Source organism: Gracilinanus agilis, chromosome 1 (genome assembly GCF_016433145.1).
Source record: "Gracilinanus agilis isolate LMUSP501 chromosome 1, AgileGrace, whole genome shotgun sequence".
NCBI classification, from domain to species: Eukaryota; Metazoa; Chordata; class Mammalia; order Didelphimorphia; family Didelphidae; genus Gracilinanus; species Gracilinanus agilis.
The window spans coordinates 352,155,001-352,169,867 of NC_058130.1; the positions used below are offsets into that span (position 1 = coordinate 352,155,001).

Below are 14,867 nucleotides of genomic sequence, written 5' to 3' on the forward strand. Positions count from 1 at the left end.
TCCCAATGCCTTTACTCTTATGAATCATATAGTATAGATCCACAAGAAACTATAATACAAAATATAATGTGAATGTTCAATGAGAGGCAAAGAAAGAAGTCATTTCCCAACAAAGGGAAAAGGGAAGACTTCTCGGAGGACATGGTGTTTGAGCTAGTCCTTGAAGGCCAGGGAGGAGATTTAGATATTCTATATAATGTAAGACTTGTTAGGAAATAGCAGATATTGGCTATGGATATAGATGTAGATGTGGTCCAATCAGTTGTCCCAACACCATTAAAAATACACACCTGTGCCACAGTTCTGTTAAACAGAAAAAAAGAAACAGATAGCTGTGCCCACAACTTACCACCCCACATTTTCCTAAAAAATAGAGGGGGAGAAGAGTCATCTCTGATCTGCAGAAGCTAGCCCCCAAGCCCCCCAAATATTTAAGTAGGAGATGATAAAAAAGTGTGCATAGTTGATAAGGCACCAAATGAAAGAGATGATTACATAAATATGCTTAGCTTGGGATATTTTTAAAAGTCAAATGATCATTTCTATGAGTATCAGACTGGTATAATTGGGGAAGTCAATTAAGTTAAGTCCTCATTTCCTTATTTGTAAATTGAGGATAATAAGGGTTATATGGATCAAATGAAATGCTAAGTGCTTTGCAAACCGTAAAGTGTTATAGAAATGCTGGCTATTATTATTATTAATTGTAACGTCATTACAATGAGTTATTTTATTATTCCACTATGTTCTTTGTCTATTTTCTTATCTCTCTGTCCTCACTGTTTGATAGACAATTGAATTTTCCTTAATTCATTGAGCTGTTTTCAAATGAATTTACACAGCATTGTCAAAGAGTTAACCACAGAAAGTCATATGAATTTCACGTGATCCCTGAAAATAGTCTAGGATGAATCTACACAAAGTAAATGTTTCCAAATTGTACTATGCCATTTCTCTTAAAACGACCCTCCCATCCCCAAAACAGAAACAATCAGGCAGGACTTCCTATTTTCTCACTCATTGTTTATAAGGTGTTGAGGAAACGGCAAAACTGATAATCTTAAGCAGGCCAAAAGAACATATAAACAAAAAGGAGACAAGGTGAACATGACGATTTATGGACAAATTCTAAATGAGCAGTAGGAACCGCCACGATTCACCAGAGGCTTCTCTAACTTAAAGGTTAAAAAGAAAAAAAAAAGCAGAATGAAGCATCACCAAAAGCAGAGGTAGAGAGGAATGTGGTCCAATTTGCTGCCTCACCTCTATCCAGGAGAGGTCTAAGCAACAGTTATGGCTCTATTATCATCAAAAACCAATCAGGAAGGGACAGCTGGGTAGCTCAGTGGATTGAGAGTCAGACCTAGAGACGGGAGGTTCTAGGTTCAAATCCGACCTCAGACACTTCTCAGCTCTGTGACCCTGGGCAAGTCACTTGACCCCCATTGCCCACCCTTACCACTCTTCCACCTAGGAGCCAATACACAGAAGTTAAGGGTTTTAAAATGTTAAAAACAAACAAACAAACAAAAAAAAAAAATCAGGAAGCTTCCGGGTAGAACTGCCCTTAGAACCAGAGCTGAAGAAGGGAGAACAGTTCATCATAAGCAAAGTTGCAATTCATTCACTTGCTCATTCAACAAATACTTCCTGAGCTTCTCCAGCAGGAATGGCGCTCTGCTAGGCTGACAACATCTGTTTTACATGCCTTCTTCTTTGGAAGAGGAGAAGCATCATGGTAAAGTGGGAAGTGTGCTGGGTCTGGGATTCGAGGTCCTGCATTCCAATCTCAGCTCTGCCTTTTGTTACCTGTTTGACTTTCTTCATCTACAAAATAAGGGTACTAGGCTGGATACTATGGACTTTAAAAAATAGCCTTCTGACCAATCTGGTTTCTTAAATTGCTATTCCTGAATGAGAATTGTAAAGTATTTAGAACTGGAGTCCACATTTACCATTTACTACCCACGTGACTTTGGGCAAGTCACTTCTCCCAAAGTTCTTAGTTTTCATCTGTAAAATGGGGGGGGGGGAGGATTCCTAGGTGACATAATATTCCTTCTGATTTTAAAATTCTCCCACCTCCCACTGAAGGTTTACAGGTGCTACTGCAATATGATGTCAGCAGGTAGTTGTTGAGGTCCATTGGGTATGGTAGTCTTTGCTCTTGCTCATGACAAATTGCAGATAGAGGGTAGAGAGGCAAGTCCAGATCAGCAGCTCACAAATTTCCAGTTTACATAGTCCCATACGTAATGGAAGGATAATGGCTTTCTGGAAGATTGCGAGCTTCTTAAGAAGAAGGACTATCTTTTGCCTTTCTTTATAACCCTAGCATTTAACCTTGCGCCTAGCACATAGTAGGCACTTAATACATGCTTGTTGACAAATGTACTGATCCCTAAGGGAATCATCTTGCTCTTTCCTTTTTCTTCAAGAACAAGTCAAAACTGGAGGGCATTAAGAAATGAGTTAAAGGGGCATCTAGGTATCTCAGGGGGATTGAGAGTCAGGCCTGAAGATGAGAAGTCTGGGGTTTAAATCTGGTTTCAAACACTTCCTAGCTATGTGACCCTTGGCAAGTCACTTAACCACCCCCACATACCCCCCATTGCCTAGTTCTTACTACTTTTCTGCCTTAAAACCAATACACAGTATTGATTCTAAGATGGAAGGTAAGTTTGTTTTTTTTAAATAAAGAAAAGAAATTAGTTAAGGTAAAACAGTTGCGTAAGGGTCACTTTTTGTGACTATGTGACACATCTGGCCTCGTGCAACTTCCATGCAGCATGCCTTACTTGAATTTCTGAGTATGAGTTGACATAAACAAGATCAGAAAAAAAAAGTTGCATGTTTTTGTTTTGCCTTGGTTATAAATGAAAAACTCACCTTGGCTTGAGGGGATAGCCCTATTCCATAAATTACACCAAGAACAAATGGGTGGCATTTCTTGTACATGATGTAAATGTTGTTTTTTTTTTTCCCTTTTCTGGTCATCTTCCCTTTCACCACTGTAATACTTTTATTTACTTGGATTCATAGTTTGAAGAGCAATAGAAGTTATCAAGCCCAATATTTTCATTTTAAAGATGTGGAATTTAAGATCCATTGAGGCTAAGCTCACAAAAGCTAGTGGTATTACACTCTGGTTAGAATTCAGGCCTCTCAATCTCCATGCCAATACTCCTTTCACTCCCTTAACTTATTACTTTGGCAAATCACTCTGCCCATTATTTCCAACTCTTTATCTCTCATTCTTCTCAGGCTCCTTTTTTTCCTTTTCTTTAACCCATTACCCCATCTTTGTGGTTCCACAAACAATGGATGGTTTGGAACGAGGCAGTGGTTTGGGTTGATAGAAGGTAAGATGATGCAGAGTTCCTTCATTCCAGTGCTTCAGTGACTTTACTCCAACCTTGTCCCTGTTCCCTCACTTGGTCTGTCTTTTTTTCATTCTCCACTAACTCTTTCCCATTCTTTAATCTTTCTTCTGATCCAAACTGTAAAATATCTCTACAGCCCTAGATCCCATTGATACTTTGATTTTGGGAGAATGGCTTGCAAATGAGCAACATTGGGGAAGCAGGTGGTGAAAATTTCATTAATGGCATCCAGATGATTTAAAGATAAATATCAAAATGTAATTCTCTGCATTTTTCTTTATAAACAAGGTTAAACTTAAGAAATAATTATTTTTATTTTAAAGAGACAAAATTGTATAAAACTCTACCGCTGGAAGTGGTTTTTCATTACAGAACTGTTAAAGATTTTCCACACATGGTTCCATAAATCCTAAAAGGACTGGACCATAAGTATGGTCAACCCTCAGTTAATGTGGTAATTAACCAAGAGAGCATAGATAAATGAAATCCTCTGGGGAATTAGAGCCAACGGATTCAACTTGTAGTGTTATTGAGTTGTAAACACGTTACAAAATGGACAGATTTAAAATTTTTGTCCTGTCATCTTTCCCTCTCTCTTTTCACACCTAAACTTCAACTGACAGTGTGTCAGGATTCTAGTGTTGCCCTTTCAACTGATGAACCACAAAGAAGTTATGAGACCCTATGGTACAATTCTCTGGCTCTGAACTAAAACAGGGATTAAAAAAAAAAACTGGACCTATGATCAATGAATATAGGGAGCTCATGGTAGGGAATTTCCTCTACCCATATTCTTTGGAAAAATAGGGCTTAGTTCCCTATAACTTACCTCTCTGCCTACCCCAAAATGCAAAACCAGAATAGACTTTTTCTCTTTGCTTTCACATGCTTTGCTGCCAGAGCCTGAATCCTACCTTTCAGACTAGCTTGGCCTTCTCCTATCATATATATATATATATATATATATATATATATATATANAGAGACGGGAGGTTCTAGGTTCAAATCCGACCTCAGACACTTCTCAGCTCTGTGACCCTGGGCAAGTCACTTGACCCCCATTGCCCACCCTTACCACTCTTCCACCTAGGAGCCAATACACAGAAGTTAAGGGTTTTAAAATGTTAAAAACAAACAAACAAACAAAAAAAAAAAATCAGGAAGCTTCCGGGTAGAACTGCCCTTAGAACCAGAGCTGAAGAAGGGAGAACAGTTCATCATAAGCAAAGTTGCAATTCATTCACTTGCTCATTCAACAAATACTTCCTGAGCTTCTCCAGCAGGAATGGCGCTCTGCTAGGCTGACAACATCTGTTTTACATGCCTTCTTCTTTGGAAGAGGAGAAGCATCATGGTAAAGTGGGAAGTGTGCTGGGTCTGGGATTCGAGGTCCTGCATTCCAATCTCAGCTCTGCCTTTTGTTACCTGTTTGACTTTCTTCATCTACAAAATAAGGGTACTAGGCTGGATACTATGGACTTTAAAAAATAGCCTTCTGACCAATCTGGTTTCTTAAATTGCTATTCCTGAATGAGAATTGTAAAGTATTTAGAACTGGAGTCCACATTTACCATTTACTACCCACGTGACTTTGGGCAAGTCACTTCTCCCAAAGTTCTTAGTTTTCATCTGTAAAATGGGGGGGGGGGGAGGATTCCTAGGTGACATAATATTCCTTCTGATTTTAAAATTCTCCCACCTCCCACTGAAGGTTTACAGGTGCTACTGCAATATGATGTCAGCAGGTAGTTGTTGAGGTCCATTGGGTATGGTAGTCTTTGCTCTTGCTCATGACAAATTGCAGATAGAGGGTAGAGAGGCAAGTCCAGATCAGCAGCTCACAAATTTCCAGTTTACATAGTCCCATACGTAATGGAAGGATAATGGCTTTCTGGAAGATTGCGAGCTTCTTAAGAAGAAGGACTATCTTTTGCCTTTCTTTATAACCCTAGCATTTAACCTTGCGCCTAGCACATAGTAGGCACTTAATACATGCTTGTTGACAAATGTACTGATCCCTAAGGGAATCATCTTGCTCTTTCCTTTTTCTTCAAGAACAAGTCAAAACTGGAGGGCATTAAGAAATGAGTTAAAGGGGCATCTAGGTATCTCAGGGGGATTGAGAGTCAGGCCTGAAGATGAGAAGTCTGGGGTTTAAATCTGGTTTCAAACACTTCCTAGCTATGTGACCCTTGGCAAGTCACTTAACCACCCCCACATACCCCCCATTGCCTAGTTCTTACTACTTTTCTGCCTTAAAACCAATACACAGTATTGATTCTAAGATGGAAGGTAAGTTTGTTTTTTTTAAATAAAGAAAAGAAATTAGTTAAGGTAAAACAGTTGCGTAAGGGTCACTTTTTGTGACTATGTGACACATCTGGCCTCGTGCAACTTCCATGCAGCATGCCTTACTTGAATTTCTGAGTATGAGTTGACATAAACAAGATCAGAAAAAAAAAGTTGCATGTTTTTGTTTTGCCTTGGTTATAAATGAAAAACTCACCTTGGCTTGAGGGGATAGCCCTATTCCATAAATTACACCAAGAACAAATGGGTGGCATTTCTTGTACATGATGTAAATGTTGTTTTTTTTTTTCCCTTTTCTGGTCATCTTCCCTTTCACCACTGTAATACTTTTATTTACTTGGATTCATAGTTTGAAGAGCAATAGAAGTTATCAAGCCCAATATTTTCATTTTAAAGATGTGGAATTTAAGATCCATTGAGGCTAAGCTCACAAAAGCTAGTGGTATTACACTCTGGTTAGAATTCAGGCCTCTCAATCTCCATGCCAATACTCCTTTCACTCCCTTAACTTATTACTTTGGCAAATCACTCTGCCCATTATTTCCAACTCTTTATCTCTCATTCTTCTCAGGCTCCTTTTTTTCCTTTTCTTTAACCCATTACCCCATCTTTGTGGTTCCACAAACAATGGATGGTTTGGAACGAGGCAGTGGTTTGGGTTGATAGAAGGTAAGATGATGCAGAGTTCCTTCATTCCAGTGCTTCAGTGACTTTACTCCAACCTTGTCCCTGTTCCCTCACTTGGTCTGTCTTTTTTTCATTCTCCACTAACTCTTTCCCATTCTTTAATCTTTCTTCTGATCCAAACTGTAAAATATCTCTACAGCCCTAGATCCCATTGATACTTTGATTTTGGGAGAATGGCTTGCAAATGAGCAACATTGGGGAAGCAGGTGGTGAAAATTTCATTAATGGCATCCAGATGATTTAAAGATAAATATCAAAATGTAATTCTCTGCATTTTTCTTTATAAACAAGGTTAAACTTAAGAAATAATTATTTTTATTTTAAAGAGACAAAATTGTATAAAACTCTACCGCTGGAAGTGGTTTTTCATTACAGAACTGTTAAAGATTTTCCACACATGGTTCCATAAATCCTAAAAGGACTGGACCATAAGTATGGTCAACCCTCAGTTAATGTGGTAATTAACCAAGAGAGCATAGATAAATGAAATCCTCTGGGGAATTAGAGCCAACGGATTCAACTTGTAGTGTTATTGAGTTGTAAACACGTTACAAAATGGACAGATTTAAAATTTTTGTCCTGTCATCTTTCCCTCTCTCTTTTCACACCTAAACTTCAACTGACAGTGTGTCAGGATTCTAGTGTTGCCCTTTCAACTGATGAACCACAAAGAAGTTATGAGACCCTATGGTACAATTCTCTGGCTCTGAACTAAAACAGGGATTAAAAAAAAAAACTGGACCTATGATCAATGAATATAGGGAGCTCATGGTAGGGAATTTCCTCTACCCATATTCTTTGGAAAAATAGGGCTTAGTTCCCTATAACTTACCTCTCTGCCTACCCCAAAATGCAAAACCAGAATAGACTTTTTCTCTTTGCTTTCACATGCTTTGCTGCCAGAGCCTGAATCCTACCTTTCAGACTAGCTTGGCCTTCTCCTATCATATATATATATATATATATATATATATATATATATATACACACACATATATATGAATTACACATATGATAGATACATACATATGATAGATACATATATTATATACATGTATATACGATATATACATATATATGTAAAATGGTCTATGTTGCTTTTTTCTTTCTTTCCTTCATTTTTTAAACCCTTACCTTCCATCTTAGAATCAGTACTGTGTATTGGTTCTAAGGCAGAAGAGTGGTAAAGGCTAGACAATGGGGGTTAAGTGACTTGCCCAGGGTCACACAGCTAGGAAATGTCTGAGGCCAGATTTGAACCCAGGATCTCCCATCTCTAGGCCTGGCTCTCAATCCACTGAGCCACCCAGCTGCCCCCAAAAGTGTTTTTTTTTAAGGGATAGAAAACCTCAACACAGGGAGTTTCCTAATCTTTACTATTACTAATTGGTGTACTGTCACTAAATCAATCAATAAACATTTATTAAACACTTATCATGTGTGAAGCACTATGCTAAACTCTGGGGATACAAAAAGAGGCACAAGATAGTCATTGTCCTCAAGGAGCTTAAAGTCTAATGGGGAAGATAACATGCAAACATATATAGAAGGAAGTTATACACAGGATAAATAGGAAATAATTAGCTGAGGGAAGGCAATGGAGTTTAGAAGGGTTGGGGAAGACTTCTTGTAGAAGGTAGGGTTTTAGTTATGACTTAAAAAGGAAGCCAGGGAGGTCAGCAGTCAGAGCAGAGGAGAGAGAGCATTCCAAGCATGGGGAAGAGTGACTGGAGAGTCTTCTTATTAGAATAGTCAGGATGCCCAAACCACTGAATTGAAGAGTTCATGTTGAGGAGTAAGGAATAAGAAGACTGGAAAGATACGAGGGGGCTAGGTTATGAAGGACTCTGAATGCCAAACAGAACACTTTGTAGTTAATCCTACAGTCAACAGAAAACTGGTGGAGTTTGTTGAGTAGGGGTGAGGTGACATAATTAAACCTGTGCTTTAGGAAAATCATTTTAGTGGCTGAACAGAGGATGGTTTGACTTGAAAAGAGACTTGAAGGCGGCTGACCCATCAGCAGGCTATTGTAATAGTCCAAGCATGAGGTGATGAGGGCCAGCATTAGAGTGGTGGCAGCGTCAGGGGAGAGAGGAGGCATATTAGTAAAAGTGCAACCATCAGACATTAAAAGATTGTAGACAAGAAGAATTTTGGAAGAGCAAATAAGATAGATCCACAATAGCTATTCAATCCGCAGCATATATTGGTGAGTTCAATTGATTTTCTACTTCTCTTGGGACTCTGAGTCATAGCTGGAATTCACATAAAAGAATATTAATGTGAATATAATGTCACATCAGTATTTTAGTGGTATTCCCATCTTGGGAGATCCAGACTGCAGATGGGGAGCCAAAGGGGAAAGTTGTTATATTATTTCAAAAATCCTTTACTGAAGCTGTACTTTAATTCTTCACTGTGCAACGGAGATGGCATTTGGCCACTTAAAAAGGCTGTGAGGATCAACTCTGGCAGATTCTACCAAAATGCACAGGTTTCTAACTTGAGTCCAACAACAGGATGTGGATCTTTTATCCAAGCATCTATCCCGCTACTGGAATGATGACTGCCAGGTAATAGACTTGTTTTTTGGCCACATCTCTCAGGAAGGTATTGTAGGGGTGCAATGAAAGGTATTTTAGGGGTATAATCTGAGTGAGGAAGGTGCCAAAACAGGTATAGTCAAAGATCTTTTGAAGTACCTAATAAGTCAACTTGGCAAGTAATCAAAAATTTGATGGGAAAAATTAGAAAAGTCAGTGTCTGAATTTGATGAATGTTTCCAAACTTTACAAAGTTACTTTTCCTATTTTAACTTTTGTTATCTATCCCTACACTAAAATGAGTGATTTATTTCTCGGAATGATTTATATTCTCAGAGTGATTTATTTCTTTATTTCTCTTCTAAATATGTCAAAGAAATTCACCTAAGCAGCATTTTATGAGTATCAATTTTTCAGTGATTCTGAGACTAAGAGATTTCCTTTTCTATTGCAAAGGCCTATTTCTTTTTGTGCACTACAAAAATGATAAAATCAGCCTCCAGAATCTACATTTAATTTCATTTTGATGCCCAGCCATGCAACAACAGCAAAAAAGCTTTTATTCCACTTTCATTTCCATAATTCTCTATCTGACAAGCCAATTGGCACCTGATCAGGAAAAGATCTCTCTTGTTGCTTTTAGTCAGGATCTGTAAAGATCCACCTAACTACCTCCCTTTCTTTCCTAAAATATGCATGCAGGAGAAAACAGTCTTCAGGCTATGGTTAGAATATAGTTTCTCCTTTCTTTGAAGACCTTCAAATTTCAGGATAACCTGGTTAGTCCCTCTAGAAGTTTGTAGAGCTGAATGTTCCAGTCAATGATCAGATAGTACCCTAAGCATTCATGTCTCATTTACACACAGATTAAAAAAAAAATGTTAAAAGGAGTCCTACCCCGAGATTGCAGCAAGTTTTTGATGGGCCTGTCTGGCCATCTCACATCCTTTGGTTCTGGTCTTGTGCATTTCCGCCCTTAGAGATGGACAATTGACTGAGACATCCCCAATAGAAATGACTAACTCTCGAAACAGGGCCACTTGGGTATTGAATTCTTGGACAAGCTGGAAGAAAGATGAGTTACTTTTATGAAAATAAAATCAGAAGGAAGTTTCATACTCCTATCCATGTGAACAGAGGCCTGCCTTCCAGCTGACCTAGTCTAGAAATCAGGAAGAAAATAAAATTTTCAGAACCTAAATTTTAGACAATGAACAGCTCAGGATTTGTGAGATAAATATTGTTAGTCCTTCCTCCACCTCTACCCCACTCCCAGACAAATGTTTATTTTAGATGCTGGCAGGGGAGATAAGACAAGAGATATTCCTAGACTACAACTTTTCTCTACCCTCTGCTGACTCAGTTTTTAAACAGCAGCAACATATTTGGGGAGTAGCCTATGCTCCTATGTTTGGGCACTGGGGACTTTGAACAGAGGTTTAACAAGGTGTCCTAATTTGGCCCTCTTCGGAGGTCTACCTTCCAACGGGATTAGAATGATTTCCATCTAGATGCTCAGCACTGTTATTGGATCAAGGTTGGAAATCTTTCAAGATGCTCAGACTCCAACAAAAAAGGTCACTTTTGCCTTGTCTTTTTTCAGAAAACACTTTGTCAAGTGGGTGACCGCCAAGCTGCCAACCCTTCTTTAGCCAGGCCCACTCGTGAAGGTCTCCAGCTTCCCAAACACTGGATGGTTTAGGGGGCATCACAGGCATAAAATCATTACATTCACTGCACTGGAACCAGCCTCCTTTCTGCAGCAAGCACACTGTTATCTGTTTGGGGTTTTTTGTTGTTGTTGTTGTTTTTTTGGTCCCCTCCTCCTCCCTTCCTCCTCTCTCTTTTTAATCTCCTCCTTCCCTCTTTCAGAAATCCAATTCAACATCTCCTTTGCAGCCACCATTCTCAGGAGAGAGAAAAACTACAAATCGTCGGGCACTTACTGGCCCCCGCATTTCCCCAAGACTCAGTGCCAGTGTCCTGGCACTTTCCCCTTTGAACCAAGATGACTTGGGTGACTACCCAAATCGGGGCGGGAAGTGGGGGGTGGGGGGGACTGCAGTTTTAAAAATAGTGCAACTGCACGTGATCGGAATAGACAAACCGAGGGGGGAGTGGCACTAAAGCAAATGATCAAAATATATGACTCCCCAACCCCCCCACCTTTAAAAAAAAAAACCTGCTTTTGTTTCTACCCACCATCTTGCAGTCGTCCAGGGCTCGCTGGGTCTTGTGGGCGCTCTCGGAGCCGCTGCCCCTGCGCTCACAGTCCCCGCTCGGCAGCGTCGGCTTGCTGATCTGAAAGATCGAGGAGCGAGTGGAGCGGCCGGGGCGCTTTTTGCGCCCATTCGGTGCAGAACTCATGCAGACACATCCACCAAGCCGAAGCTGCGGCTGGGCTGCCCGGATCCCCAGCAGGCGCGGCCAGAGCTATCCACCGCGCCGAGGACCACGGCCAAGGAGGCGGCCAGAGTCCCTCTCCCTGGGCGCTCACAGCAGCGGCGTCGGCCGCGGCTGCTGGTAACCTTCAGCTTGAAGGAGAGCTGGGTGAGCGGGCGCTGTGCTTTGCAGCATCGCTCCCACTACGGGCGCGGACGAAGGATGTCAAGTTGCCTTCAGCAGCATCTCAGCCCCTGCAGGGGCAGCCTGGCGCCGGCAGATCGCTGAGCCTTCCTCTCGGCATGGACCTGGAGGCGAGGGGAGGAGGACAGTGCCTGGCAGTTCAGAGTTTCCATTCAGAAGGGGGATCAGCTTTCAAAGCCTGAGCTGCAAGGGTAGAGGGGTGGAAACAGGGGGTGGAAAGGGAGGAGGGGGGGGAGGAGAAGAGTCGCTCCAGCTTTTGTGTCTTCCCGCAGCAGCGCTTGCTTCTTCAACCTCCTCCCTCCCTCCCCCCTTTCCCAGACCTGTGAGGACCGTCTGTCCTCCGAGCTGGCCACAGGACTAATGGCTTGCCTGGATCCGGTCTCTAAGGGCTGTTCTGTTTGAGGATCCCAAATGGACCCATGGTGGGACTGGTAGACGCAGGGAATCTGGCAGACTGACGTTGTTAGCAACCCAGCCCATTGATAGGACAGGAATACTAATGCGATCCATCAATCCAACACCCCCCCCCCCCCCCGCCCCTACAGTTTATGCACTTATCCAATCAAATGCTCCGGAACATCAATTGCAAATATTACTTCATCTGCTCTATTATTAGAAACGAAAAGTGTCATCAGAGCGGAGCATATTACCACATGCTGGGACCTAAACACGTATGGATTTAAGCTTAACCATTGTTGGTCAGAGGCCATTTCCCTCTGATTGGGTCCGTGGGCCATCGACTCAAATTGGGGTTGGGAAGGGAGGGAGGGAGGTTAAAAAAAGTTTTATGTCTCAAATAGAAGATCCATACATACAGAGTTGGCCATACTTCGACTCCGATGTATGAAATAGATGATTTTTTTTTTTCAGATTCTCTCTATTCGGTGTAGAGACTATCAGTGTCAGGTGAGGAAGAAGGTATAAATGTGATCCTGTCTCAGGCATCCCTAGCTCCAATACTACCTACTTCCTCCAGCTTGTTAATATGGTCCCGAGTCTCAAAACGAGCTGTGAGATTCTTCTAAAAGGCTGTCAGACAGTGAGAGTAATCCGCAATTCCTTGTAACAGCCACCTCGTCTCCTTTGTAAGGTGGTAACTAACCAAGAAGCAGAGATCAGTAATCGGAGAAATAAGGAAGAACTATAGATATGATGGAGATGATGCCAGCTTGTTCAAAAGTTGTCGTGGAATGGGAAGAGGTTTAAGTCTTGGGGTTGGGGTCGGGGGTGGAGGAAGACAAGTGCCCTAGGTTGTGGAATAGGGAATGAGGTAATTGGTCAGAAGCAGGGTCCATCTAACGATTTCCTTTGGCTGTGGCAGTACTGATGGTACCTCCTAAAATTCCAAAGCCCCACTAGAAACAGACAAGAAAGTCTGTTTCTGTGCTCATCATTTGATCTTAATGGAAGGCTGAGGAGGAAACTGATTTGGGGTTCCAATCTAATGTTCTGAGTGTACTTGAACCCTTGAATGAGCTTTTTGAGAGGATGTAAATAAAGAGACAGCTGGCAAGTAGAAGTGTCTGTGCTACCTCCCTCACACAATTGTTGTGAGGAAAGTTCTCCATAAATCTTAAAATTTGCCTTTCTCTCTCTCCCTCCACATCTTTATCACTATGAGGAACTCTTTGATGTGGAAACTACCTCCACCAATGTAGATTGGATGATAAGACATAGAATTAGAGTTGGAAAGATAAGTCTTTAACTTAGTATTAGACCGTTTCCCAAGGGCACTTAGAGTTTAGGTAATTTATTCATTATCACACAGCTAGTGTAGAGATGGAATTTTAACTTCGATCTTTCTGACTCCAAAGCTGGTTCTCTAATCACTATGTAACCCTTCCTCTCATAAAATACAATATAAATGTGTTAGCTTTATTTCAAGAAATTAAAATAAAATGAGGTAAATGTTATAGGAGCCAGAGTTGAAGAGGAAGGAGACACTCTGGCAGTTACTTAGTCCCAAGAATGTGGTGGCAGGGTTGTGAATGGGAGAAAAGCTTAACTCCTGCTTTTCTGATTATTTGTCCCAGAAAAGGAGAGCTCAGCCATTGCTTTTGTCTCTTCCTTCTCTAACAGGAAAATGGCTTGGGCTGTGTATTCTGGGAGATTAAGGGGCATCTATAAATTGTAACCTTAATTTAATGTAAACAGCAGATTATGAAGTTTCTAGTTCTTCTGTTCTGGTGACTAGGCTGGGAAAACAAACAAACAAAATTCTAATTCTACAAGAAACTAGGAAAAGGTACTGAATGTACTGGGCATGTTCATTCATTGAAAAAAATGTTTATTAGGCACCTACTATGTTCAAGACACTACTATTAAAACAGAGAATGCCACACAAGACAATAAATTATGCAAGCAACCAATATTTATTGAGTTTCTGCCATAATTGAGGGGCATTTGACCATTGTCAATAAAGGTCTGGCTTTAGAGTCAAGGACACCTGAGTTAAACTCTTATCTGTGACAGAGTTATAAGCTATGTGACCATAGGAAAGTCACCTAAATTCCAAGCATTGTTGGCAACTTTCAAAAATTATACATTTCAGATAGCCAGTGATCTTCGTGGGGTTAAAAAAAAAAAGTTTCCATAATAGGCAATTCAATGCACTGAAGAAATCACAAGGTGAGGGATGGCTCAAAGCCTGATCTCAGTACGGAAACACATAAGTACATAAAGTTTATTTGAGTTCTTTCTTCAAAACACCTTTGTGAGGAAGTTAACAGAAATGTTACTTTCCTCATTCCACAAAATGAGAAACTTACGACTAGAGATTTATACTTGATTGCCCAGCTAGCAATGGGGCAAATATCAGGGGCAGGTTTTAAATCTAAGTCTTCCTTTTCCAATCCAGGACTTTTTACTTCACAACACTGCTTCTCTACGCACAGCAAGTAATTTCTCTAGATTCTTTCAAGATTAAACTCAAGTTCCACTTTTTGCAGAAAATTCTAGCCTCTAGTATCTCTCCATCTGAATTATCTTCAAGCTATTCTGTATATATCATGTATGTACTTGCTGTTTCTTCCATTATAATGTGAATTCCTTGAGGGCAAGAATTTTGGGGGGAGCTCTTTTTATTTGAATCTTCAGTGCTTAACACTGTGCCTGGCACATAGTAAAACACTGAATAAACATTTGTTGACTAATTGACTTACATTAAGCACTGTGGCAGCTACCAAAAAACAAAACAAAACAAAACTGTAAGACATGATCCTTCTCCTTGAGAGATTTATAGTCTATTTGGAGAAAGTCAGGAGGGTTGGGAGGGAGGGAGGGAGGTAGGGAGAGAGAGAGAGAGAGAGAGAGAGAGAGAGAGAGAGAGAGAGAGAGAGAGAGAGAGAGAGAGAGA

General features: G+C 40.7%; 1 protein-coding gene across 1 annotated transcript in view; it reads right to left on the minus strand.

Annotated features, from left to right (window-relative positions):
• LOC123231463 (regulator of G protein signaling 7 binding protein) overlaps window positions 1-11,293 on the minus strand; it is a 127,653-nt gene extending 116,360 nt beyond the window's left edge. Inside the window, exons 1-2 of the mRNA XM_044657720.1 lie at window positions 11,129-11,293; window positions 9,824-9,990 (exon numbers count right to left, since the gene is read on the minus strand). Coding sequence (XP_044513655.1) covers window positions 9,824-9,990; window positions 11,129-11,293 — 332 coding nt within the window. The remainder of the gene's footprint in view (window positions 1-9,823; window positions 9,991-11,128) is intronic.
• Window positions 11,294-14,867: the final 3,574 nt, after the last annotated feature.